The 26,491-nt window shown below is 52.1% G+C and overlaps 14 protein-coding genes across 14 annotated transcripts; 8 read left to right on the plus strand and 6 right to left on the minus strand.

Annotated features, from left to right (window-relative positions):
• Positions 1-723: 723 nt before the first annotated feature.
• APUU_10163A (TNT domain-containing protein) lies at positions 724-1,493 on the minus strand (the record flags this gene model as incomplete). Its single annotated transcript, XM_041697741.1, has 2 exons — positions 724-1,347; positions 1,422-1,493. 2 exons carry the CDS (start codon positions 1,491-1,493, stop codon positions 724-726), a joined length of 696 nt encoding a protein of 231 aa, XP_041549529.1.
• Positions 1,494-3,361: 1,868 nt separating this feature from the next.
• Positions 3,362-4,492, plus strand: APUU_10164S (zinc-binding alcohol dehydrogenase family protein; the record flags this gene model as incomplete). The annotated part of the gene is made up of 3 exons (XM_041697752.1): positions 3,362-3,492; positions 3,551-3,762; positions 3,813-4,492. The coding sequence occupies 3 exons, from the start codon at positions 3,362-3,364 to the stop codon at positions 4,490-4,492; spliced, it is 1,023 nt and encodes a 340-aa protein (XP_041549530.1).
• Positions 4,493-5,081: 589 nt separating this feature from the next.
• On the plus strand, positions 5,082-6,226 carry APUU_10165S (NAD(P)-dependent alcohol dehydrogenase; the record flags this gene model as incomplete). Its single annotated transcript, XM_041697763.1, has 2 exons — positions 5,082-5,255; positions 5,324-6,226. The coding sequence occupies 2 exons, from the start codon at positions 5,082-5,084 to the stop codon at positions 6,224-6,226; spliced, it is 1,077 nt and encodes a 358-aa protein (XP_041549531.1).
• A 159-nt stretch (positions 6,227-6,385) lies between these two features.
• APUU_10166S (uncharacterized protein) lies at positions 6,386-7,186 on the plus strand (the record flags this gene model as incomplete). Its single annotated transcript, XM_041697774.1, has 3 exons — positions 6,386-6,454; positions 6,516-6,649; positions 6,694-7,186. 3 exons carry the CDS (start codon positions 6,386-6,388, stop codon positions 7,184-7,186), a joined length of 696 nt encoding a protein of 231 aa, XP_041549532.1.
• Positions 7,187-7,534: 348 nt separating this feature from the next.
• APUU_10167A (MDR family NADP-dependent oxidoreductase) lies at positions 7,535-8,644 on the minus strand (the record flags this gene model as incomplete). Its single annotated transcript, XM_041697785.1, has 2 exons — positions 7,535-7,962; positions 8,014-8,644. The coding sequence occupies 2 exons, from the start codon at positions 8,642-8,644 to the stop codon at positions 7,535-7,537; spliced, it is 1,059 nt and encodes a 352-aa protein (XP_041549533.1).
• Positions 8,645-10,539: 1,895 nt separating this feature from the next.
• On the plus strand, positions 10,540-11,316 carry APUU_10168S (S1 family serine peptidase; the record flags this gene model as incomplete). Its single annotated transcript, XM_041697796.1, has 1 exon — positions 10,540-11,316. One exon carries the CDS (start codon positions 10,540-10,542, stop codon positions 11,314-11,316), a length of 777 nt encoding a protein of 258 aa, XP_041549534.1.
• Positions 11,317-12,261: 945 nt separating this feature from the next.
• On the plus strand, positions 12,262-12,681 carry RPP2B_1 (ribosomal protein P2; the record flags this gene model as incomplete). The annotated part of the gene is made up of 2 exons (XM_041697807.1): positions 12,262-12,420; positions 12,490-12,681. The coding sequence occupies 2 exons, from the start codon at positions 12,262-12,264 to the stop codon at positions 12,679-12,681; spliced, it is 351 nt and encodes a 116-aa protein (XP_041549535.1).
• A 444-nt stretch (positions 12,682-13,125) lies between these two features.
• CRC1 (carnitine:acyl carnitine antiporter) lies at positions 13,126-14,319 on the minus strand (the record flags this gene model as incomplete). The annotated part of the gene is made up of 5 exons (XM_041697819.1): positions 13,126-13,174; positions 13,230-13,843; positions 13,897-13,913; positions 13,970-14,018; positions 14,068-14,319. 5 exons carry the CDS (start codon positions 14,317-14,319, stop codon positions 13,126-13,128), a joined length of 981 nt encoding a protein of 326 aa, XP_041549536.1.
• Positions 14,320-15,211: 892 nt separating this feature from the next.
• APUU_10171A (uncharacterized protein) lies at positions 15,212-15,524 on the minus strand (the record flags this gene model as incomplete). The annotated part of the gene is made up of 3 exons (XM_041697830.1): positions 15,212-15,247; positions 15,310-15,375; positions 15,444-15,524. 3 exons carry the CDS (start codon positions 15,522-15,524, stop codon positions 15,212-15,214), a joined length of 183 nt encoding a protein of 60 aa, XP_041549537.1.
• Positions 15,525-17,483: 1,959 nt separating this feature from the next.
• On the minus strand, positions 17,484-18,411 carry APUU_10172A (CFEM domain-containing protein; the record flags this gene model as incomplete). The annotated part of the gene is made up of 3 exons (XM_041697841.1): positions 17,484-17,792; positions 17,845-18,279; positions 18,331-18,411. 3 exons carry the CDS (start codon positions 18,409-18,411, stop codon positions 17,484-17,486), a joined length of 825 nt encoding a protein of 274 aa, XP_041549538.1.
• Positions 18,412-19,431: 1,020 nt separating this feature from the next.
• Positions 19,432-20,394, minus strand: APUU_10173A (uncharacterized protein; the record flags this gene model as incomplete). Its single annotated transcript, XM_041697852.1, has 1 exon — positions 19,432-20,394. The coding sequence occupies one exon, from the start codon at positions 20,392-20,394 to the stop codon at positions 19,432-19,434; it is 963 nt and encodes a 320-aa protein (XP_041549539.1).
• Positions 20,395-20,977: 583 nt separating this feature from the next.
• On the plus strand, positions 20,978-22,797 carry APUU_10174S (cytochrome P450; the record flags this gene model as incomplete). Its single annotated transcript, XM_041697863.1, has 5 exons — positions 20,978-21,185; positions 21,247-22,160; positions 22,217-22,327; positions 22,388-22,554; positions 22,611-22,797. 5 exons carry the CDS (start codon positions 20,978-20,980, stop codon positions 22,795-22,797), a joined length of 1,587 nt encoding a protein of 528 aa, XP_041549540.1.
• Positions 22,798-23,044: 247 nt separating this feature from the next.
• On the plus strand, positions 23,045-24,005 carry APUU_10175S (class I SAM-dependent methyltransferase; the record flags this gene model as incomplete). Its single annotated transcript, XM_041697874.1, has 3 exons — positions 23,045-23,082; positions 23,154-23,343; positions 23,418-24,005. 3 exons carry the CDS (start codon positions 23,045-23,047, stop codon positions 24,003-24,005), a joined length of 816 nt encoding a protein of 271 aa, XP_041549541.1.
• A 452-nt stretch (positions 24,006-24,457) lies between these two features.
• Positions 24,458-26,377, plus strand: APUU_10176S (uncharacterized protein; the record flags this gene model as incomplete). The annotated part of the gene is made up of 1 exon (XM_041697885.1): positions 24,458-26,377. The coding sequence occupies one exon, from the start codon at positions 24,458-24,460 to the stop codon at positions 26,375-26,377; it is 1,920 nt and encodes a 639-aa protein (XP_041549542.1).
• Between the last annotated feature and the right edge of the window lie 114 nt (positions 26,378-26,491).

Consider the following 26,491-nt stretch of genomic DNA (forward strand, 5'->3'; position numbering starts at 1 on the left):
GATGGCATGATGTCCTCATATAAGATGTATCTGCTCGCGCCCTCTTGGCGCAGCGCGGGGAATTCATTAAAGAACTTGGCATCGTCTGGTTCCACCATTCAACACGAGTGTAGGGGCGTTTATCTCTGCTCATTGCCGGGTTGGCTGCCGTGTTTGAAACTGCCGTCCCTTGGCAGGACTTTTGCGGGTTTGACCACCTACCCACGTCGGCGACGTGGATGTTCACTGCTCAGATTCAGAACGTGCCAAGACTTTTGTCTTAACTTTCTAGAGAGGCAGGCGGCTGGGTCTTAAGACCGTCGAGATATGAGTAGGCTCACGGGGATGCCTTGTTTTCCCACTAGGGTTGATTTTGCCTAGGATATATACTGCGCCGCACAGCACGCAGTAACGCCTTGTGGTCTGGTTTTGCAACTCAATCAAGAGCCACGATTTATTATCAAGTGCTCTTGGTTTAGCCTCCAATGGTTCGAACTCGGTCTTTTCGCGGTTTCTTTTACTGGCTCTATTCCACTCAACCTCCATCTCTTCTATTCTTGCTACCGTACACAAGGCCTGGGGAGTAAGCAACCTGCCCGCTCCAGTCTGGCCTTCAGATATCGAGCAATACTTTTATTCGTTAGGTGTAAATTTTGGATTAACAATATTCTCATGGTACTTCGGCAAGTTAGCACGCCGCCGGCCTTCACATCCCAACCCAACCTCTATTGGTGCCTTTCTTTTTTAATTCGGCCCGTCAGTGTACGAATTCGAGTACTCCACGCGCTCATCATATTCACTCGGCTCCAACCTCTTCAAAAACCCACCGTCAATCAACCCCAGCACATTCATGGGCGCGACAAACTGTGTCCCCAGGCCAGGCTGCTCAAACCACGGCGCAATCGGGCCCAGCCCCACCACAAACTCCGTCGTCACCTGGTAAACATGATAATTAAACGGATACTCCCCGTCATACGTAACCAAGTTACTCGGCGGCAACGACCGCTCAATATACGGCGACCCCAAGGGTGCTAGGAACGTGCCGTACTCGGACCCGAAGCGGTCCAGCTTCTGACCCACGGGCAGGGAGACGTTGCCTATGATGGCGACATTCTCGGTGTCGACGATGAAGCCGTTGGAGGGCGGGTAGATGTATCCCCCATCAGGTTGTACCGATGTGGCCCATTTTTCGAGGAACTCGGCGGGGCAGAGCGAGCCGAAGCGCGAGTATGTGCGTAGTTCAGTCCGGAGGGGGAATTTGGTTGGGTATTTGACTGGACCGAGCCGGGAGTCGCCGCAGACGTAGGTGTTGTTTGTGGATGTGATGCCCTTGCAGGGGTCTGGGAAGCAGTGTCGAGGGAATAGGGACTGGTGCGAGGGTGAGTTAGTCACTTAGCTTGGCCGTATGGGAAGCGCTAGTGATATAGTGGACATGGTGTTACCTCAAGCTGGTCCTGCGCAAAGACAGCTGGTGCTACTGCGCCTAATGCCAACAGGAGTTTGTGGAAATGCATGGTTGGTGATGGGAGTCCCGGTTAGGTTATGGATGGCTGGAGGGTAGAAGGGCTGATCCAGGTCTCGACAGGGGAAAAAGATTCAGAGCGAACAGAATCCTCTTATATCCATGGCCAGCGCATTCTGCAGCTTGAGCGCACTTGTTTTCCTTCGGTCGATCACAATTGGTAAATCGTAGGTAGTTCGTGTTTTGTGGATCATGCAGGGGCCCACGAACCCTTGGCGTGTTGATGAAGAGTACAGCCCCGATTCCCCAGTGGGGCATCGGATCATTGGAGGATTCCTGCTCATTCCGGATTCCAGGTGTCCATTTGCCATGCAAGGGGAGGGCAGCTAGTCAGCTGCCTTGGTTCATAGGAATTAAATCGATGTTAATGCCGAACTGGTGTTGAACGAGGGAGAAAGGGCGCACCCGCAGCCAAAATGGGAACTAAGCCTAGTTTCGATTGAGATGAACAGGGGATATCACGGATCGACAATTCCTCCACTAACTGAAAAGAATGAACAAGTTGACGAGGCAAACCCAACCGGTCCAATCTCCTCGTGCAATCGCTGCAAGATCGATGGGCGATTCCCCGAGGTTCTCTGCATGCCGGACTTGGCAGGCTTTCATTGGACGGATCAGCCAAACAATTTGAAGAGAGGAGCCAAGTCATTCCTCAGCTGACGGCCAGACCAATCTAAGAGCTGGAGACTCAATGATGAACGAGCGGGATTGGCCGAGTTGCTGTCAGTGTGCAGACTGCAGCCTGTGCATATTTGCTTGAGGCGGATGGTGCATTGACCCTCAGGACCACATTGAAAATGCACATTCAGAGAGCACCTTTCCCCGGTTCAGGGCAGTCGCAGCTGTACACGAAATCTGCCATTTGACCTTGACTTTTTGGTCACTCAGAACCCAGAATACGGTTGCCGATGTCCACGGGGCCAACGAGAAACACCGAGGCAAGCCTTCCCCGACATGAACTGCTGAAATCTCTAGTCCTAAATACATCGTGTCGTATTCAGCTTGGCTTAACAGATCGATGGATCAACGCCATTTGATGTTCACAGTAGTTTTAGCCGCTAAATCGTCGACTTGACCATCCATGCTTGTTTTTGTTAGATAGACAAACAACTGGTAGAGCTTTGGATTCGCTCACTTTACCTATTCAATTGCTTTATAAGCATATCGGCGCTTTTCTTTTCTCGCTGTAATATCAATCTAAAGATGTACCCCTCCTCAGATGACCTGAGGAACGGATAACTCCGTAAATAGTCGATGCCATTTATCCTACGGTGGAAGGTTGGTTGAATTGTCAGCGTTGTCAACAATGATTACCCGGTGGAAGTTGGAACAAGTAATCAGTAATCACTGCTTACTTTGCTGCAGATGCAGGCAGCTTATGTTCTCCACAAAATGCTTAGATATCCGAATAAGGGTTATCCTGCAAGACACAAGGCTGGATCCACAACTACTACTACAGTAGTACTACGGTATATTCCTGGAGCCCTGCAAATGATTTGGAAGTAGTGTATATAGTACACCGCAGTATTGCCACGGATAATGAACCATGGACTGGGGATAAGCATTGTGCATTAGTGCACTGGCTCCACTCCTGACAGGTTATTCACAGCTCTAACCAATGGAATCGAGTGGTGCAACCGGCACTCGGCATGTGGCGAACTGCCCCGAATTACAGCCGAGTTCCGGCCAAACCGGGGAGGAGCGATGAGGGCAGTCAATTAGAGCAATGACGACAGTCGCGCCTTCCGTTGTTGGATATGCGGATTTGTAAGCGCAATTGCCTCGGGTCCCCGCTTGCATCACTGCCTGTGTCTATCCAGATTCCCGTCATGCCACCCTGGTTCCAATATCACTGCCAGCATGCCTAACATGAAGGAAGCTTTGGTGCACAAAGGACCGACCGTCGAGATTGTCGACAGCCCCATCCCTAGCCCTCGGCCAGATGAGGTTTTGATAAAGGTTGTCGCCAGTGGAACCAACCCGAAAGATTGGTAAGTATCCTTAGTTGGTGCCGCCGGTAGCAAATTAATGCTGATCGACCGCTGCCAGGAAACTCCCAGAATGGTTGGATAGAGCGGGAAACCAAGGCGATGACATTGCGGGTATCGTCGAGGCAGTTGGCGACAAGGTGTTCGAGTTCAAGCCGGGCGACCGCGTTGCTGCCTTCCATGAGATGGTGACACCCGGTGGCAGCTATGCTGAGTACGCTATTGCCTGGCAGCATACTACAATTCACCTCCCGAAGCATATTTCCTTCGAGGGTAGGTTTAACCCCACGTGGACTAAGAATTATAGCTAATGACAAGCTCAGAGGCCGCAACAATCCCGCTAGCGGCATTGACTTCCGTCGCTGTGTTGTACCATCATCTTGCACTTCCAGAGCCATGGCGTCCGGCAACTTCCTCAATCCCATTGGTGATTTACGGAGGAGCATCAGCAATCGGGGCTTATGCTATCCAACTTGCCCAAAAGAGCAACATCCATCCTATCATTACCGTTGCTGGACGCGGCGCCCCTTTCGTTGAAAGTCTTATCGATCGATCCAAGGGCGATACCATTGTGGATTACCGCAAGGGCGACGAAGCTGTGATCTCTGGAATTAAAGATGCCTTGAAGGGCGCCAAGCTGCTGCACACTTATGACTGTGTTAGCGAGGGCTCAAGCTACATCAACCTAGGAAATGTTGTCTCGCCCGGAGGCAAGATTGTTACCGTCCTCCCCGGCAAGGACTACCCGGGAGTGTCGGATGGCGTTGAGGTGATCAAGAACTCCGTTGGCTGCGTCCACCAGGACCAAAAGGATTTAGGGTACGTCTACTTTCGATACCTTGCCAAGGGATTGCTCGACGGATGGTTTAAACCACATCCGCACGAGGTCGTTCCCGGTGGACTTGGGGGGTTAGAGAAGGCCTTGACAAACCTGAAGGAGGGCAATGCCAGTGCTACCAAGTATGTTGTGCGCATTGGGGAGACCAATGGAGTGAGTTCGTGATAACCATTAAATGTTCCACAGCCGTAGATAAGCAATTGACTATGGATTACTATAATACATGAACCATGAATGGTATTTGGAAAAGCTGCTTACATGCTAGGGTATAACTATGTCAGCTACATTTAGGGTTGCTCGTAAGCAGTGGAGACAAGCTGTACCGCTCGGGATCGGATGGACTCACGCAAGACAAGCATTTAAAGTCTCCGAGTGTCAGGCCCAGACTGCTTACCCTTAAGTCCACTCAGGTACGGAGGGCGGTACATAGACCTATCCACCATCTACCGATGCTGCAGAAAAAATAGACTGCTTACGGGCCCACCACGGACTTAATTCTGGATCCTGGGATAATGTTGTTGGTCGATCCAAACATTGTGCCGAATTCGATGACCTTCTCTGTGGGACCCATGGATACGCAGCTACTTACAGATCGACCCTGATCAAGATTTGCCGATGCGTGGCAATAACTGGTGCCACTCTGCGATTGTATAAAGGGCCTTCGAAGGGACGTTGATTCTCTCAAGGTCCTTCTACAAGACAACACTATCCAATCACATACCCTCCACTTTACTATACTCCATCCCTATCCAAGATGACCACCGATTACAAGTTCGAAGGCTGGCTCGGCCTTGACGCTAGCGCCGCCGATGGCAAGATGCAGTGGAAGGAGTTTGAGCCCAAGCCCTGGGAGGAAACAGACATCGACGTCAAGATCTCGCACTGCGGTATCTGTGGGTCAGACCTGCACACTCTACGAAGCGGTTGGGTATGTTATTATCCTCCAGATCCCCACCCTGCGACTTAGTTGAGTAGCTAACCGACATGACTTCATAGGGCCCAACAGACTACCCCTGCTGCGTCGGACACGAGATCGTCGGCACGGCCGTGCGCGTCGGCTCCCAAGTCAAAGACATCCAAGTTGGCGACCGGGTCGGATTCGGCGCCCAGAGCGAATCCTGCCAGGGACGCAAGGGCGACTGCGCCGAATGCGCCGCCTCCAACGAACCCTACTGCGTGAAGCACTTCACGGGCACATACAACGGCAAATACATGAACGGCGGAAAGTCGTACGGCGGGTACGCTTTGTACCACCGCGCCCCTGCGCACTTCGCCGTTAAGATCCCCGAGTCTCTATCCTCGGCTGCTGCGGCACCGATGCTGTGCGGTGGTGTGACTGTCTATTCGCCGCTGAAGCACTTCGGATGTGGCCCTGGCAAGCGGGTAGGAATTATTGGTGTTGGTGGACTTGGACACTTTGGTGTTTTGTTCGCGAAGGCGCTGGGAGCAGAGGTTGTGGCTATTTCCAGAAAGGCAGATAAGCGCGAGGATGCGCTGAAGATGGGCGCTGAGCTTTACGTCTCGACGCAGGAGGATACGGAGTGGATGGCGCAGAACAAGCGCTCGTTGGATCTGATTGTGTGCACTGTTTCCTCGTCTAAGATGCCCATCACGGACTACGTTTCCCTACTCAAGGTCGATGGGACGCTTGTCCAGGTTGGTGTCCCTGAGGACGGCGCCCTGACTATTCCTGCTGCGGCGTTGGTGATGAACCGCGTCAAGCTTGCTGGTTCCCTGGTCGGGTCCCCTGAGACTATCCGTGAGATGCTGCAGTTGGCTGCGGACCAGAAGGTGCAGCCCTGGATTCAGGAGCGACCGATGAAGGACGCGAACCAGGCGATTGTCGACATGCATAACGGCGATGCGCGGTACCGCTATGTGTTGGTCAACGAGAACTAGATATAGATATAGATGACGAGACGATATACGTATAGACTTCCAATAGAATTCATTTGTTGCAGTGGATAAGCATAACGCACGTGCTGTGCCTTCAATGGACGTCACGCTTTCTCTTCATCCATTCTTATTCAGATCATATTCTTGGAATTCGATCCCGCCATGTTGTATCTGACCACCGGAGTATGTGATCGGGCTGGGACTGTCGATATTTCTGAGTCTCTCTCAACTGTACGAATGGTTCAACCAGGGAAAGTCATTCTTCTCTAAGAGCTCACTCCGCCATATCCAGGAACAGTTACAACGGCCGCTCAAAAAAGGAGACAAAATACGAATTCTTGATCTCCTGGATGTACCTGTCTTCTTCGAAGTGAAAACGGACGATTTTCAGGCCCACCGGCGCATCGGCAACGTAGTTTATACAGCGTGAGAGCACTCCTTGGATACAATCTCAAGCTAACATGCTCCAGACAAGAGCCAATCTTGCAATACGTCTCCTACCAGTCTCTCAAAAGGCGAATTGAATCAGCCTGTGAAAGCCCCAATTTGGCGTTCTGTAGCCTGCGCATTCAACATACCCTAATCGGTCGTAACACGATTACTGGTGAGCCTGAAGCAGACTTTAAATCTAAGTCAATGAATGAAGTCCATCGTATATTTGCTGCCGCTCTTCAGATATGGGAAGAGAGCAGTATATGGGCAGAAATCAAAGACATTCTATCATCTGCAGCTACTGCAGACAAGATAACCAAGATCATCGGATTCAGATGCGGGAGAATGCCTGCTTCAGATGATGTGCCTCACACGTCATACAACGCTGCTTTTCAACATGCATTGCTCCTGACGCTGCAACAGTTTGTGGAGGAGAGTTGGGGCCATGAAGTTATATGCGCTGTCCCGGACCCCGCCTACACCGACTGGGATATATATCCGTTCTTCGCTCTTCTGGAATTAATGTCCTGAAAGACCCTGATAGCTTTATCCAGACTGATGACTCCTCGCTGGTATTTCCATGCGCTCCTGATGTCCCAGCTAGGCAGGTTGTAGCTGATATCGCTCGGCCTGCTGTGCTGCTGTGGGATAGGGTTTCGTCTAGTGATGTTTTGACGTATGGAATGTGTCTATAACTTTTGTATTCTGCTGATTCAGTATAGGACTGGCCCGGATTCACCACGGATAAGGAAGACGATCTCTGATTTCTACGAATGTTTTGACTTTCCCTACGACGAGCATTTCGGGGATATGGCTATCTATGTACGACGGGGCCCTGAATTCGTAACGACAGTTCGTCCAGATTGACACCGCATGATGCTATTGAAGAGTCGTCACCAGCTTCCCAGTATTGGCTCCTTCGAATAGTCTCATCCAGACTTTCGGCACATCCTCCAATCCTCCTTTGATGATCGTCTCGTTCTTTTCCTCCAGCTGCACTTTCCCTTCAACAACGGCCTTCCCTATAACCTCGATCGCCTTGTCCGCCTCATTGTAATACTCTAAGACAACAAACCCCTCGATCCGAAGCTTCATGGTGACGACATTATACCAGTTGCGCAGCGGCGGACCATGATCTCCATTGTACCCAGCAATAAACCCACAAGCGACAACTCGGCCATGGACATTGAGCACCCCGAGCGCTTCGTCCAAGACTGCTCCGCCGACATTATCAAAGTAAACATCGATACGGTCTTTCGTCGCCTCCTGGAGGTCTTGCACAAATGATGGCGATTTGTAATTGACGCCTATCCCAGATCAGCACGCATCACAACCAGAAAGACAGGTAGAAGACACACATCTATCAGCACCCAACGATTCAACCCACCGACATTTCTCCTCCGTCCCTGCAATCCCAACAACATACTTACAGCCCAGCACCCTCTTCGCAAGCTGCACAACCATACTCCCCGTCGCCCCCGCAGCCCCAGAAACAAGAACCCCTTCACCCTCCTTAACGGCCGCAGTTTTGACCAACCCGAAATAAGCCGTCAACCCAGTCAGTCCAAACGCACCCAGATAATGCGTCTCGCCCAGCCCATTCGGCAGCGGTTTCACATGTACTATGAGATCCTGGTCCCCGAGCACCGCGTACTCCGCCCACCCCATCACCCCCGAGATACGATCTCCGGGCTTGAACTTGGATGATGTCGATTCAACGACTTCGCCGACGCCCAGGGACGCCATGACCTCGCCTTCTGCGATGAGTTTAATGTAGAACCGCTCTTGCGGGTAGGTCGGGTTTATCCAGCTGCGTTGGGCGGGGTCGTTGGAGAGGTGTAGGACTTTGACTAGGACTTGGTCTGGGCCTATTCTTGAAGGGAGGGACTTTGTCGTTAGAGTGAAGGTTGGATCGGGGCCCGATATGGTGGGCGTGCCATGGGGTTTGTTGCTGACGATCCAGCATTTTGTTTGTGTGGGACGGGACATGGTGGTATGTTGAGATGGAAGGTGGGAAGTTGAAGATAATAAAGATTTAAAGAATGCTGCGACGGCCGCGGGGTTGCATTGGAATTTAACAGGCTTGACTTTCCAATTAAGGCGTCCCTTCTCGATGGATTGTCCCAAGTCTCTTGCGTTAATCGCGTTTCGGGGCCAATGACGTAGATCGATTTCATTGCAACCTTAGGGCAAGTCCAAATCAGGCCCCCAGCTTGCAAGCTGCCCAATATTCCTGGGCTTTTGTCTTGGTATCTTCCTGTCATGGCGGTTAGAGCATAGTTACGAGAATAGCCGGAAACGGCCATTCCCCATTTTATGGCTTGTCAGTCAATATCGTATTGGACTCTGCGTCTAATTCTGACCACTGTAAGATTAAACTATCACTTTGACGCCTGGATGTATATTAGAAAATCTGCAGATATGCCTCGTTGACAATGCAGGTCCGGACTTAGATCGAGCTAACATTGTAAGATTCCAAAACTATCCTAGCAAGGCGATAATCATTCATCACAAAGGATATAACTCGCCTAGTACGAAAGGGGCAGGCACTTTCCGATAGGTAAGGCACAGCTAATAGCTCACAATATAGGTGCCTCGAGCTTATTACCATAGGTAGGTAGTCGCCTGGCACTTTAGGGCACGAACGGCAACTCTACGACCACGGTTCTCTCAAGGACGGGAATATCGGGGCATGGCTAGATATGGCCTAATATTTCATCGCCAGCATAGCATCACACGTTTAGTTCTGACTGATCGGGTACACCTCTCGGCTAGGGCAAGGCGCATGCTTCGTAGCCTCAATATCCCACGGCATCCTGACCGTCCTGGGCGCCCTGGGCAGCAGCTACTGAGCCACAACTATTCTCGATAAAGCTCCCGTAGACGTGACACGACGCGTCACAGCCTTCTTAAAATTACTGAGTCCTTTGGGAGGACGGGGTGGCTGCAGGTGCCCGGCTTGACTCCACACTAACCGTGAATCATCCAACAACAACTTACCCCTTATAAGCGAGCTGTCTATTGCCAGATACCTTTCCGACACAATCCCTATTTCTCGATATCTCTGGCATTTCCAGGATAGCTTTTGGTACATAGGAGTCCAGGGTAACGAGCTAGTACCTAATCTGTCTCGCTGCGGGCTGAGCGTGGCCTGCACTGCCGGATGCGGATACCGCGGAGTATACCGCCTCTATTGCAGGTAGAATGGGATCTGAGTTGTGCATTGCTTCTAAGTGGCCAAATGAAGCGTGTGGGGGAAGCAGATTTGTCTTTATGAAGGATCGGGATGGGGGCTGAAAAGTACCGAGTGGGTACGTCACTTGAGGCTGTGATTCCTGGGCATCGGACTGACGGACAAATCGGACTTGATATACTAACATTTGTGGAGGCTCTTAAACATGCTATTGGCAAGGCCCAAGCTGCAAAAGGTCGACACGCAGCTCTTGGAGAAGCTGGATCTACTATATACTCTGGTCCCGCGGACTGTGGTGGTACATAGTGGACTTTGGCCTTGTCCTCTAGCATGACCACTAGCATGGTATTGCCCTGTTGCCCTGCCTCGGGCGATTGTATTTCCCTATGGGTAGTCCAATGATGCTTCTCACCGAGGACGAAAGCGTAGATCAAATCCTCGGATCCCCGTACAGCCACTCTGCTTCGTCACGCTGTACAAACCATCTGTAGAAATCCGACACTCAGTGCTGCAAGCTCCATTCTCAGAACACAGCCCTGATTAAACATGTTGCCTGGCTCTGTATATAGCCCCAAGGATCTAGATGCCAAGGCATTCAGATACTATATAGGACTGGCCAAACCACCTGCAAATTCGCTCTTCATCAGCACCAACTTCTTCGTTCTACTCGTTCATACCAGGACAATTCAATATGAAGGTCTCTAACATCCTCCTCCCCCTTCTCACATCTGTCATATCCGGTGCCTTCGCCGGAGAATTCATCATCGGGGGCGACGACACCGAGATCGAATCCTACCCCTACCAAATCAGTCTCCATCAAGACGGCGAACACAACTGCGGCGGCAGCATCGTCAGCAAAACCCACATTGTCACCGCAGGCCACTGCCTCGCTCGGGTCCAGAACACCTCACAGCTAGGCGTGCGAGCCGGGTCAACCTACCACGCACACGGCGGCCAACTGCTCAACGTATCCGCCTACCACGTCCACCCACGCTTCAACCAAACGAGCCTCACCCACGACGTCGCTGTCATCAAATTATCCGAGCCCCTCGAGCTCGGCCCCGCCGTGGCACCCATCCGCCTCGCCTCTGCAAGCGCCGGCTATCCCGAAACAGGAACAATCACCAACCTGACTGGCTGGGGGTCGACGGATGTGGACACGCCGTCTCTACCAGATACACTGCAGGTGCTCGAGTTCCCTGTCGCTGATCGGGGTGAATGTATCGAGCGTTGGCAACACCATAAGTATCAACCTCTTAACGTCACCGACACCATGTTCTGCTTGAGCAGCTTCAAGGACGAGGAAACTGCGTGCCATGGAGATAGTGGCGGGCCCGTTGCTGTTGATGGCACGCTTGTGGGTATTGTCTCGTGGGGAGAACCCACCTGCGGCAGTGATTACTACCCGAGTGTTTATTCGAGTGTTTCTGTTCTTAGGGGATGGATAGATGCTCAATTGCGTGGCTAGGTGGATGTTTGTTATGGGGGAGATGATGTATACGGGGTCGAGGCTTAGAGCAGTAGAGGGGATGTTGAGATAGAATTTGCTGTCATTTATTCCAGTCTATACTTAATTTGACAACAATACAGAGAGTTGAAGTACTAAGCTCATTGTCGAAGAACCAGTAAATCAATATAACCAAGCATGTAGAGGACTAGTAAAGTCTGATTATGTGCAAATGACTACACAGCCATCGAGCCTGCGTCAACAAACAATCTCTTCGCGTCCAAGAGGCAATCTGAAACCGGTGCCCGCATGTTAAACGCAGCACCGTTTGCCAGGCTGGAGCAGTCTATTCTCTAGTTACTAATAATGGTCCTCTAAGCCTCCCCCGTTCAGTGCAGTTCCATACTATCCACGTAGACTAGGTGGAGTCCACAGCTTATACGTCGATACTGCATTAGGTCCCCGAGAGAAAGACGGTGAGACAGCTGTCGGATGACACATTGCTGGTCGCTATCTCTTAATGAGTGCATGGCTATACATATGTCTCACGTTTATAATGAAAGGGGCTCGATTTATTCGATACCAACCGTATCTCCAACAGCCCCTTCTACACTCTCCAGGGTGTTAACTTTCCTTTAGAAGGCGGTTTTGATAGTTCGGTAGTCGATTATGATTCCATATCCATGTTCTTTAATTCTGTTCTCATTATTAAATAGTCTAGAAAGAATGCTGCAGTGGCTTGCACTAAGTCGAAGCCCTAATCCAATGACTCACGGAGTAGGCACCAGTGAGTCAAAATCTCCTCCAAATTAAATCATCTCAACTATTCACAGAATTAAAACAGTAGTAAATATCATAATACATATTTAAATCGTCTCTTGAACGTATAATATACCTCCATAACAAATTAAACACCTTCTTTACAGCACAAACTCCCTACTATAAATCAATCCCAGTGAACTCCCTATGAAGCACCTCGCCGCATACCTCCTCCTCACCCTCGGCGGGAACAGCGAGCCCTCGGCAGAAGACATCAAGGAGGTTCTCGCATCGGTCGGTATAGACGCTGACCAAGGCCGTCTGGGGCAGCTCTTGAACGAGTTACGCGGGCGGGATATCAACGAGGTTAGTCCTGCTGTAGTTCTTTAACTCTTGAATATATTGAAATCGGGCGTTGGACTGACGTATACCTAGTTGATCGCCGAGGGCACGTCCAAGCTCGCTACAGGCATTGGGTCCAACACCGGGGGTGGTGGCGATAGGGGCCAGGAGGCTGGAAATGGTGCAGGAGATGATGGATCTGGGTCGGCGAATGGGGGAACTGACGGGGACGGGGACGGGGACGATGATGAGGATGATGACTTTGGATTGGGATTGTTTGGGTGATGTGGTAGATAGACATAGTGGTAAACAATGCACAAAACTGTCATTGATGCTTCACAGCTCCTATGAGAAGATAGAGTTGGATTTTACCGTATAAGACCATCCCAATGATTAGTACTATTCTTCTCTACTGCTGTTCATGCCGCCTAAAATTCGATGATGGTAAGGGAAATTATTGGTTGTAAAGGAAGATTGATGTTGAGAAACGAACTACTTGCCATATTTTACCTATTTAGTAGGTGTTTACATGGCACAGGAGTATAAATGGAAATGAAAACACCCTCAGGCATGGGTATTCTAACCAAAAGATCGCCAGGTCTAAGCAAGTCTCGCACAAGCTTACAATGCTCAAAGACATCTCACTCTAAACAAGGAATCAAAATACGTAAAGAAACGCCGCAAATAATGGATATCGTGACACTCTCCAGTCGCTTCAAAGACACCTTTTTAGTCGAATAGCTTCTTCATGAAATTGTGAGCCAGCTCGACACCGGCACTAGTAAATTGTTAGCAGTCTGCCATTAGACAAGGATAAACGGAAAATAACATACAATGTGGCGGCGTTCGCAGGGACAGCACGGGCCAAGGCTGGGCCAAACCCGGGGAAGAACGCTTTGAATCCACCGTTGCCGTAGACGGCACGAATGGTGCCACCGATCGTGGGCTTGCCCGGTGCACTCTGCAGACGCGACTTGATTGTGTCGACAGGGAAAACAGGAATCCACATGGCAATACCGGCAGCACCACCAGCCGCTAGAACAGCTGGCAGCGACAGATCACCGGTCACGTTGCCTTCCGCGTCCTTGGGAGTGAGCGACCGCTTGATGTATTCATAGGCAGCGAAGTAGGCAGCCGAGCCGGGGCCGTCACGGGCCAGGGTCATTGCGCTTCCACGGAACACACTACGGATTCCTCCCTCCTTATACAGCTGTCGGACGACATCCACACCGCCGGAGTACTTGGGCTTCTCGCCAGGTGGCGGGGGGTTCTGCCCTTGGATCTGCAACAACACCTTTACGCGCTCGAAGGGAGCAGTGATGAGAGTCATGGGGATAGCGGAGAAGAATCCAGCACCGGAAATCTGGCCAATTGTGTACTGCGGGGTGTTGTTGTGGACCTTGACTTCAGACACGCTGCTGACAAGCGTTTTTCCTAGATCGTAACCCTAAATGCGGTCAATTGTTGTTCTGGACAAAGTCGCTTTCCATAAGCACATACCCAGAAGCTGACGGCGACTAAAATCCGCAAGTGTTAGCTTTGTCGGGAAATTTATTTGAGAGCCGCCACTTACACATGGGCGTAACGCCGACCAGAGGAGCAGAAACACCAGCATAGAGACCCTGCACATGTCAATTGCAAGCCCACGGGTTTCGACCTTCAACTACTCACGCGAGCCAGACCCTCGCGGGCGATAGTCTTCTTCACCACATCAATGGCGCCCGAGTAGACACCCTGGGCAGCAGTCTGCATCCGCACCTTGACCAGGTCGAAGGGGTGGCCGACAACAACCGCACAGACACCACCAGCGCCGCCAGCGGCGAAGGAGCGAAGCTGAGCAGCGGTCTGGTTAACATTCTTGGATTCGGTATCCTTGAACGACTCCTGGACGGTGTCAGACGTGGGGGATTCGGCGGATGACATGATGGCGGGGAGATGCCGAGGGCGGTTAGAGGCGGGCGAGGCGAGAGACAGCGGTGCAGAGGAGTCGCAAGACGCTGAAGGACAGGGAGAGTGACAAAAGAAGGAGTTGAGAAGAGGAATTGAGAGCTGGACGACCGTTTGAAGAGGAAGACGGAGGGTGAAGAAGAAAAAGAGCAGGCAGGCCGTGACAGGGCGCCGAAAGCCGAATCTGGGAACAGCTGCAGGCCGACGGTTTGTGCCTCGGCTCGGTTCGGATCATTGCTTCTCCGGCTGCCACCGACGGTCCAGTGTCCACCTCTCCCCACAGTCTCTCTCCAGATATCGCAGTGGCAGTCGCCAGCTCAGATACCGACAATGTACCAGCTGTTGGCACTCATATCTCCTGGTATCTACGGTATACGCATATCTACTGACACCAGTTCTCCTGTTCCCAGGACTCCATCACAACTCGGGTGAACGGAGCCGCTGGGCATGGCTGACGTCTCTTCCACTGTGCCTTTAATCCGTCTCCAACGAGTACGACCCAGAGGCGCAACTCCGACTCCGGACGACAGGATCCCACCCACCGCCCAATTTCACCGCCTACAGTCTGCACCATATGCTCCATTTCCCCTGGCAGGTCACACTTCGGGACTACAGTCCGCCTGTCGTCATCGCATGGGCGCCAAGACAATCACATGAACGGCACTGAGCATTACAAGGCAACACTGAACACTGAACACACCGTGGACAAGTCAAGTCTCAAATTAATTTCGATTGAATTATGAGTATATATAATACAGCACCCGGGCACCATGTCCCTATATTTCCATCGCTGTGATTGGGCTGTTCTCAATCCCAGCTATCCATCAAATTCTCCATGCGCCCGCTGAATCAATTTCCAAGTTGCTGCTTATTTGCAGTGGCCCTGGTCCTGGTCGGGTTTTTGCTATATAGGAGTCAGCCTACCATGTCTCGAGACCAAACACTGCGAGGACGGGGGATACATACGATGCAGACCTTGGATGGGCAAATACCAAGGCTTCCGTCCTTCTTGCATGGCGCGCCGGGTTTAAGCTGAGACACCATCAGTCCACCTGTACAGAGTACCAAGGAGCAGAATTCAGACAAGATGTTCGACTTACCTGAGTGCTGGGTCCGCCAGGGGCAGGGACGGCAATGGCAGTGCCGACGACAGCGAGAGCAGCGATCCAAGAGAGCTTCATTTTGTTTGAGGTATGTTTGACAAGTTGACAACGTAGGTTTTCAAGAGGTGTGAGATATGAATGTACACCAAAACATTCGACGAGATCAGAGGCATATTTATACCTCTCCGTGCCAGGTCAACACGCAAGCACTGCATCTCCTTTCCCCTTCCATGGAGCAGCATACCCCAGTAGTCCTGCCTCCCCTGGTGATGATTTTCTCGCCATGACTGGTTCCGTCTCTCCATAACCGGTTCAGGAACGAAAATCGGTCACAGACAGCTAGAACCTACCCATTAACATTGAAGCTCCAGTATCGACCCCGTCCCCTGACAAGAAAATGACGTGCTTTGGTGTACCAATGGTGGATATATTCAACTCCACCAAACTCAGGAACCAGCCATTAAACGGCGGTTTTCTTTCAAGACTACTCCGCATCCTTCAGTGCTATTGAACGAGCCGTTTCTCAGGGCTGCAGAAGCTCCCCACGTTTGGCTGCAAACCCCCATTATGATCGCCGCTTGGCGCCTTATTCCAACAGCCTTGAACTTGCCCCTGAATACATCGAGACCGAAATGTTTCTAATATTGTTCCATCCTTCGAAGCCACCATGAAACTCCTCCCCCATATTCCACAAAGCCTTACTCCGTAAGGCCAAGGCTAGGGCTCCATTTCGGCGCGCTCCGCCAAATGTATCAGTATGGAGTATGGACTACGTAGTACGTACGTACCTATGGAGTACGGACTAGGAGGCCGTCCAGACCAGACGGTGTCCACTGGTGCCGACCCCCGACTCCTCGAGTCTCAGGAACACAATCGAACATTCCTCAGTCCACCCTATAGGGTACACTAAGAAATACAAAGTACGTACTTCAACTCCCGCTGTAAATCACAACCTCGAGCTTCCGCCGCTTCCGCTTCTCCACACGCCTTGCACAAGCCTGCTCCCTCTCCGAGTCACTTGCTCCTGTACTCCGTACACTACGTAGTACGTACTGTGCAACATTTGTGTAGACACGCTTATGTTGTTTGTCAGGCCGTGCTGGAGTCTTTTCAATTCCCGCCTCCTCTGTAAAATGGTCGTTGTTTGTTGTTGCTCATTGTGCTCTGTGAATGCGCCTCGGTTACGAGTCCGCCATACCCGACGAACTCGAAATACCCAAGCATCGGTCGCCGACTCGTAGTGGGTCATCAAGCTCATCACTTACCAGTATGAAACAACCAAATACTATATACAATTATCCAACCAGATTATTGGTAATGGTAAATAATATGTAGGGCTGACATCATGCGTGGATATTATATTGTACGATGTAAACGATGCGTCCAAGGTATCGCACGCCTGACTACCAAAGTCCTTCCCCGTCCGAATAAGAAACGGACTGCTGCATTTCCTGCGCAGTATAGTCATATAATTATTATCCAAGTACATAACTCCCTGGTGAGGTTTTTGGAGACATTCAATGAGATGTTCCCACAAAGTACCGGAAGTATATCACCATTCGGTTGTTGCGTTCAAGAATATATATATGCACCTTGCACTATATATTCCAATCAATGAACTTCAAGGTCCAATATTTCAGCGAATGGCCGTTATCTCGCTTTCTTAATATATCTAAATGACCGTAATTCAATAATTAATATATCTGATATAATCACTCTATTTGCTGATGCAAAATTGGCGAAAACCCCTGTATCATGGCTTGAGGATATCAAGATCTGAATAGCTTCACGAGATGGGAATTGAGGTGCTGAGTGTACGTAGTAGAATTAGACAGGCTATTGCAGATGGATTAAAGATCGTATCAGTTGAATTAATTATTGACGTGTAAGAGTATCTACTAATGGCCATTACAACGTAACCCGTGATAAAATATACATATTAGGGCCCAACAGTAGTCATCTTCACCATACATCATTAGCGTAAGGAGTATCCAGCAAGCCCAAAAAGGCTATAGCATGTTCATCAAAGTCCATCCTTTACAAGACAAGGATGGCGGCAAGACCGAGGGCACCAAGGGCACCGCTGGAGACGGCCATACGGGTAGCAGCACCAGTGTCAGAATCAGAGCCGCTGCCATCGCCGCTGCCATCGCCGCTGCCCTCGCCGCTACCGCCGCTGCCGCTGCCGCTGTCACCACCGTTTCCACTGCCGCTGCCACCGTTGTCAGAGTTGCTGCCATCAGTGGAGGAGGAGTCGCTGCCAGACGAGGTAGAGGAGCCAGCACCAGAGGTGGAGGCCGAGGTGCCGAGGGTGCTGCTAGCACCGGTGGAAGAAGCGCCGGAAGACTATACATCATTAGCATTACGGTCAATAGCAGGGTACAGGTGCAAAGCTTACTCCGGTAGGGGAGGGGGAGCCAGAGGCACCGCCAGCACCGCCGGTGCTGGTGCTGTCGCTGTCAGAGCCGCTGGTGGAGGTAGCGCTGTCATCACCGTCGCCGGTGGAGGTAGCGCTGGCACTTCCAGTGGAGTCGGAGTCGGAGTCGGAGCCAGAGGTGCTAGTGGGCTCAGAGTCGGAGCCAGAGCCAGAGCCGGAGGTGCTAGAGCCAGAGCCAGAGCCAGAGCCAGAGCCGCCACCACCATTGGCGGAGGAGTCAGGGCACTTGTCAAGAGCAGAACGGACAACAGCAGAAGCATCATCGTCAGGGCAGGCCTGAGAAGTGCAGTCGCGGATACCGAAGCGGTAGTTCTCGCTGTCACAGAGACAGGCGAGGTCACCCTTCTCGCAACCAAGGGTGTCGGCCTTGGCGAGCATGTTGCTCAGGCACATGTTCTGCCAGAGTCAGCATATGAAGATATTGAAATGTGACAGTTTCCGACTTACAGCACACTGGCTAACAGAGACCTGGGCGCCGGCGAGACCGACGGAGGCCAGAAGGGCCATGGGGAGCGCGAAAGACTTCATTGTGTATTGAGATGAGGGTATAAGAGAGGAATGTAGATGGCTAACGCTATGAAGCAGATAACGCGATGAAGAGCTTGAAGGGAACGCGAGGATGCAGAGGAGGAAAGCGAGCGAAGAGCAACGAAGGGCGGACTGAGACTTTAAAAACCGGCAGCAGCTCAGGGCGCAGAACAACAAAGCAGGCTGGTTGGGCCGTGCCTGCCCCCCCGTGTGAACCTTCCAGGTTTCCACCGGCCACAATCTGTGCTTGACTTTTTCGTTTTTTTTCCTTCATTTTCCCTGAATTGCTTGGTTACCCAGGGTCGGGTGGCGACGGTGATTGGACACAGTACCAAGAGCTTCACCTCGCAGACCGCAGTCCTCGGCCAACGTGGCGACTAGGCCCCACAGCCAATAGCCAGCTGAGGTCATCGAACAGGAAGCAAGCCCCAGCAATCTGTAATTCAGATCCACCGGGGGAGATTGAGAGTTTTCATAGGAGGAGGTGGCGTTGTCACCCCACTGTCGCCTGTACGGATCTGGAGCACAATCAGACTCAAGCCGGGCCAGGGACCACTGGGCGCGCAGATCGCACTTGGCAGTGGCCGAGCGGAGCCTAATTGACGAGGAAACAAAGTATCGGGGAAGCAGGGAATAGCTGTGCGACCCGCTACGTCAATGGCAGCGTCATCACGCAGACCGGTTACTGCCTACAGAGCAAACAACACACACCGTACAGATGGAATACAGACACAAACTGCGTACAATAAAGAGACTCGACGACAGAAAGAGCCCGATCGGCGAGTCTAACCAGCCACAGCAACTGTGTGTTTATCATTGATAAACTGTGTTCAATGGTGGCTGGATCTGGCCCCACGCAAAAAACTATTGCCTAGCAACCGTGGATCGGAATCAGAAAACTTGGTAGAGTTTGGTTCTCGCACATCCTGCTTGATCTGGTAGATCTATCACTCTGGTCTGCTCGGCGAGCCCGACTCTGTCCCTGGTACTGGCTATCGTCTCCTCGGAGCACCTCTGTATCTAGTTCGCCTGCCCGTTTCTTGCCACAACACTCATCTGGTAGAACCGATGGAGCTCCTCATTTCCCGCCTCCGCGCAGAGACTCGCGATCTTGTACCGGGCACACGAGAGGTGGTAGCGGACGTAGCCCTTGAAGAACGCGTGGACGCGACCGTACAGGAGCTCGCCGCAGTCCATCGAGCCCAGAATTTTCTGTACTCTCTCCCACGGGGCGGCAGCCTTCTCCACCATTTCATTTAGCACCACTAGCACCGACCGGCCGCTGCACGCCGCCTCGTTAAGCGGAAAATTGATCCGTTCAAACGGAGTGTCGCTCTCCTTGTAGAACGAGAACAGGTCGTTGACAAGTGCCACAAAGTCCTCCGACTCGGCCTCCAGGGACGCGATCAGCGAGAGGTACTTCTCCTGGGGGAACTCGGCCTCGGGGAAGCAAATGGAGGTCTGGACGGGTCCCTGGGCGCTCATGCGTCGGATATAACTCGGATACGACGAGTCGGCGTGGCCCCGAAACAGGGTCCGCTCGAGGCAGGTCGCCTGGATGAACTCCAGCGCGCCGCGGAACAATGTAGTCTGCACGTAGGGCCCGTAGTGCTTGAGCAGCAGCGGAATTGCTTTGAAGAACTCGCTCCAGACCGGGTGCTGCACCTTGTCGCCGGCCGAGAGCTCCGCGCACAGACCCTGGAGGCTATCGTGTTGTTCGACAGGGGTGTCGTCCATCGACATTTGAAAAGCGTCGTACAGTGCCACTGCCTGGCGGATTTCCAGCGGGAGGAAGGAGAAGGTGCAGTGCACGTAGTCGGCCATTTCACGCACGATCTTTTTGTTGTCGGGGATGTATGGGAGCACGAAGTTGTAGATGGCCTCGAGCTCAGCCTGGGGGAGGCGGTCGTTGTCGTCGTACTCGAACCGGTGGAGGAATCGGACGAGGATCTCGCTGAGGTCTTTTGCTGAAACCTGCTCCATGATGATCAATTGAGCCGATGGAGTCTACAAGAAGGGAGAGAAAGCTGAGAGATGAAAGACAAGAAGACAGAGACAACAAGACAGCCAAGAGCAGAGAAAGAGGGTCAACTATATAGCACAGTAAGAGAAAACTCTGAAGCCTTTTGCGCAATATTCATTGAGAGAGTAACACATCTTGGAGAGAAGGCAATTTCAGCTTCATTATATCTTCAATGAATGATATGAGGGAATAGCAAGACGAATACTAAGTGGAGATAACATCTTCGCAATAGATGGGTCTGTAGAGGTAACAAGAGAAATACCAAGTGCATGTTTTAGAAGGTCTGGAAATTTTCTTGATGTATCAACAACACCAGCCAGACCCATACAATAATGAATGCTGAGACCACGGAGAATTCCATCATCGAGTGATTGATGATTCAATGAAAGGGATATTCTCAGCAGTCCATGTGCAACACACCAGCATTACAGCAGAGAGTAACACAGCCGCCTGACCAGATCAAGCCGGCTATTTAGACACATTGAAGTCTTGAACACTCATTAATCTCTTCAACATCAACATCCTTACTGCTCTCTATCCAACATGACCAATCAGACTCCATACCTGGCCATCCCGGCTCTCGTTGCAGCCTTCTACCTGACCAGGACAATCTATCGTCTCTACTTCCACCCGCTCAGCAAATTCCCCGGCCCCAAACTGACCGCAGCAACCGGTCTTGTCGAGATCTACTACGATGTCATCCGCGGCGGAAAGTTCCTCTGGGAGATCGAGAAGATGCATGAGAAATACGGTATCTCTACCTTCCCTTTCCCCCTCTACTTAAGCATCTATACTGGCTTACATTGTTCAAGGCCCCATCGTCCGCATCACCCCCCACGAAATCCACATCAAAGACTCCTCCTACTACGACTCCATCTACACAAACAGCAAAAAGCTCAGCAAAGACCCCAACTTCGTCGGCCTGTTCGGTTCTCCCCAGTCCATGATCGCCACCATCGACCACGCCCACCACCGCTTCAGACGCGGAATCCTCGCCAGCTTCTTCTCCAAACGCTCCATCACAACCCTCACCCCGGTGATAAAGGGCAAGATCCTGCGACTCATGGAACGCCTGCACGGGTTCCACCAGACCGACAAGAACAGCAGCAAGAACAACAGCCAGAATAACAAAGCAGTCGACCTAAGCGCGGCATTCGCAGCCCTCACGGCCGATATCATCACGTACTACTCGTACGGCGAGAGCTTCGGCTTCCTCGACTCGGAGAGTTTCCGGAGCGAAGTGCGTGCGGCGATCATGGAGACCGAGGAGCTGGACCACATCACGCGTCTGTTTCCGTTTGTGCTGGCGGTTATGCGGCGAGCCCCCAGTTGGGTGTTTGAGTTTGTGAAGCCCGCTACGGCCGTGGTTGCGATGATACAGAGGACTGTTGCGGAGAGGTCGGCGAGGGCGATTCACAGTCAGACCCGGAGTCGGAGTGCTGAATCTAAAGCGGAGAATGGGAAGGCGGGTGGAATTTCCTACGGCATGTTCGATGCACTTACGGATCCTGGACTGCCGGATCAGGAGAGGACGCTGTCGCGGATCCATGATGAGGGTATGATTCTGCTTAGTGGGGGGATGGAACCGGCGGCGAATGCTCTGACGGTTGCTGCGTTCCATATCATCAATAATAAGGAGATCATGGCGAAGATGCGCGCGGAGCTTGGGGCCGGGGTTATGGATCGTGGTGGTACTCTGGCTCAGCTTGAACGGCTGCCATACCTGGTCAGTTCTTTCTATCTTCTGATTTTGGAGTTTGATTACTGAATATGTCGGTGCAGACCGGAGTTGTCAACGAAGCACTGCGCCTTTCTCACGGGCTTGTTATACGGTCTCCCCGGGTCTCACCTACAGAGGCATTAATGTACAAGGGCTACAGTATTCCCGCTGGAGTACGTTACCTATTCCATGATCTATCCCAGGATGTACCGTGTCACTGATCAAAGTATTAGACACCCGTGGCCATGTCCAGCTACTTCGTCCACATGGATCCGACGCTCTTCCCTGACCCGACAGTCTTCAACCCAGATCGCTGGATCGAAGCCACCAAACGAGGCTACAATCTCACGCGATTCATCACCGCCTTTAGCAAGGGGACTAGACAATGCGTGGGCATAAAGTACGTCAACCCTTTCCCAAATATAAACACAACAAGCTAATATTATATTGGTACAGCCTCAGCTACGCAGAGTTGTACTTGACCCTCGCGTACTTTGCAACCTTCTTCGACTACGAGTTGCATGAGACGACAGAGGAGAATGTCACTGTTGCGCGAGACCGCGGGGTCCCGTTTCCGGAGAAGGGGCATTTGATGGTGAAGGCGAAGGTTATCAAGGTCCTTCGTGATCCGTATGCTGTGTAAGGAGATAACAGGGATTACAGCGAGAATCCAGCAAGAATCCAGCACGTTCCGTAGTCTAGCAGAGCTAGCCAAGCTATTACAGTTCTTAGGCACAATATGATGACAGTAAAGTGGCTGCACGAAACTCTCCGAAGTCTCCGACGCGAATGTCAAGGTACTCACCGGTAAAGAAAGTCCTTATATCAACACCTCATTATCGTACATACACAAAACCACCATCTAAGCATCATTCAAACGCAAGAATAAGATGTCCAACCTAACAGAAACAAACCGCAGACACTTCGAGTACGGATTCATTTCCTCCTCCACATCCCCACAGATCCACACCCTAAAGTTACGAACTAATGAACCACTAGCAAAGTCGCCTCCAACCACCAAACCGACTTTGGCGAACTTATCGCCGCAGTCACTGCCGAGCTCAAACGCCGCCGCGGCTGGATCAGTGGCACGTTAGCCGGCGACCCAAACACTGACACTGACACTGTTGGCTTACGAGATGAGGTCCGCCTGCTGGATTATGCGTGCGGTTCTGGGACAGTGTCCAAGGTATCTACCTACCTCAACACCAATACACAAGTGACATCCTACAAGGTATTTAACAAGCGATATGACAATTCCAGGCTCTAGCCCCGCACGCAACACACACCATCGGGCTCGATCTCTCAGCCAACATGGTGGCCGAGTACAATAAAGCGGCGCGGGAAATATTCGGAGCGCACGGACCTGGACTCCAACCTGGACGAATGGAAGGATTCCAGCACGATTTACTCGCGGGTTCGAATTCTGATTCCGGTTCCGACTCTGGCACTGCGGATGCGGAGAACAATCCGCTTCCCAGCGGAACACTTGCGCCCTTTGATGTCATTGTTGTCGGGATGGCGCTGCACCATGTTACCGAGCCTGGGAGGCTATTGAAGCGGTTTAGTGAGTTGCTGAAGCCTGGTGGGGTGTGTGTCGTGCTTGATATGGTGCCGGGGAGTGCTGAAGTTGGCGATGACCATGACTTGAAAGAATTAGGGCATGAGGGAAGCGTGTTGGACACGATTGGGAAGCATGGATTCACCGAGGCGGAAATGCGGGACTTGTATGAGGGGGTCGGGATGTGGAGGGGCTTCGAGTATGCTGTTTTCGAGGAGCGGTTCGGCTTTACCCTCTTTGGACAGCAGGGTAGCGCCTTGGGGTTTATTGCGAGAGGGGAGAAGCTGTGACGTCTGTGTGTCTACTCGGGTGTGGTGATGGTTGTAGGCAAGTCGGCTACATGATTCAGCGATGGGAAGAGATCGGGTAGCACGGATCACGAATGACAGAAGCATGGAGTCTCTACCAATGGTCGCTAGTCGGTAATTGATATCTGTGATTGCGCTCTTGGACTGTGGGGCTGGGACGCCGTTCTTTTCTTCTCCGCAGCCATTTGGCATGCGCCCCAGGTCCGTCCCCGCGGGGAATCCATGCAGGGAACAGCGCAGGGACGATGGGGAAGATGATTTGATTTGGTGGGAGCCAAATACTGTCAAATGGAGGGCACTATACTGCCGTTTGCCAAGGGAATCAGTAGCCGGCATGCTCTTAGGGCAATTGCCGCCGTTGAGAGCAAGCTATATAAACGTCCTGTTGTTGGTAGTAAACTGGATAGAACCAGCTCAAACAGCGTCTCGCAGTCATGAAGCTCCTCGCAGGGTTGTCGTTGCTATCACTGATTCCTTCTTCTCTATCTCTTCCCTCTGCCCAGCACTATGCCCGCAGCCAGGCCCAGGATCCTCTCCTGATCCAACTGAAGCCGCAGCAGACAACCACCAGAGAGCTCGTCTCCCTCGACGGCATCTGGAAGTTTGCCCTAGGCGAGGACAACTCAACTGCAACTCCCTGGACAGCCCCCCTGCCAAAGGGACTGGAGTGCCCCGTCCCAGCTTCATACAACGACATCTTCACGGACAAGTCCATCCACGACCACGTCGGCTGGGTCTACTACCAGCGCGATGTAATCGTCCCCCGGGGCTGGTCTGACCAGCGATACCTGATCCGCCTTGAATCCGCAACGCACCACGGCCGCGTGTATATCAACGACAAGCTCGTCACCGAGCACCAGGGCGGATACACCCCGTTCGAAGCAGACATCACGACGCTCGTCCCTGCAGGCGAGAAATTCCGCTTGACCATCGGCGTCAACAACGAACTAACCCACGAAACAATCCCACCAGGCAGCGTCGAAGTCTCAGAATGGACCGGCAAGCGCGTGCAGAAGTACCAGCACGACTTCTATAACTACGCTGGTCTCGCGCGGTCCGTCTGGCTCTACTCCGTGCCCAAGCAGTATATCCAGGACGTTGTCGTCGTCCCAGACGTCAACGGCGACACCGGTGTGCTCAACTACACCGTCAAGACCTCCAACAGCAACAGCACCAGCACCAACACCAACGGGAAAATCCAAATCACCATCACCGACGAAGACGGCAAAAAAGTCGCCTCAGCCTCCGGCACCCAAGGCATCGCCTCAATCCCGTCTGTAAAACTCTGGCAACCCGGCGCAGCCTACCTCTACCAATTCACCGTAAGCCTCACCTCCAGCTCAAACAAGGTACTCGACACATACACCGTCCCCGTCGGCGTCCGCACAGTCAAAGTATCCAACAAGCAATTCCTCATCAACGACAAACCGTTCTACTTCACCGGCTTCGGCAAGCACGAAGACAGCGCAATCCGCGGCAAGGGCCACGACCAGGCCTATCTAGTGCACGACTTCCAACTCCTCAACTGGATCGGCGCGAACTCGTTCCGGACAAGCCACTACCCATACGCAGAGGAGGTGATGGAATTCGCCGACCGACACGGCATCGTCATCATCGACGAGACCGCAGCCGTGGGTCTGAACCTGCAACTCATGGCGGGCGAAGAGGGCGGAACCGCGGTGACCTTCAGCCCGGAGGGAATCAATAATAACACGCAAAAGGCACACGCCCAGGCAATCCGCGAGCTCATCGCGCGCGACAAGAATCACCCCAGCGTTGTGATGTGGAGTCTGATGAACGAGCCGGCGAGCTTCGAAGACGGGGCCCGCGACTACTTCGAGCCGTTGACGAAACTCGCACGTAGTCTGGATCCCGCTGGTCGCCCGATTACATTTGCGAATGTCGGTGATGCTACGTATGAGAAGGATAAGATCTCAGATCTGTTCGATGTGCTGTGTCTGAATCGCTATTTCGGGTGGTACTACAACACCGGGGACCTCGAGGAAGCCGAAGCCGCACTCCAAGAAGAAGTCGACGGATGGACGGAGAAATACCCCGAAAAGCCGATTATATTTTCAGAGTACGGCGCCGATACGCTCGCCGGGCTGCATTCGGTGTTTGGATTGATGTGGAGCGAGGAGTTCCAGGTCGCGCTTCTGGATATGTTCCACCGGGTGTTTGACCGCGTCGAGGCGGTTGTGGGTGAGCATGTGTGGAATTTCGCGGATTTCCAGACCAATGTCGGTATTAATCGCGTGGATGGGAATAAGAAGGGCGTGTTTACGAGAGAGAGACAGCCCAAGGCTGCGGCGCATTCGCTGAAGGCGAGGTGGTCGAATATGACTGCTGCTTAGGCATGTATTGATAGTTGGACAAAATATCCTTGTCTGAAATATAAACGATTATCAGATTACAGCTATCCAAGGGAAACCAAGACAAAGCGAGAGCCAATTAATTAGCCTCACTTC

This window comes from Aspergillus puulaauensis, chromosome 1 (assembly GCF_016861865.1).
Source record: "Aspergillus puulaauensis MK2 DNA, chromosome 1, nearly complete sequence".
Taxonomy (NCBI): domain Eukaryota; kingdom Fungi; phylum Ascomycota; class Eurotiomycetes; order Eurotiales; family Aspergillaceae; genus Aspergillus; species Aspergillus puulaauensis.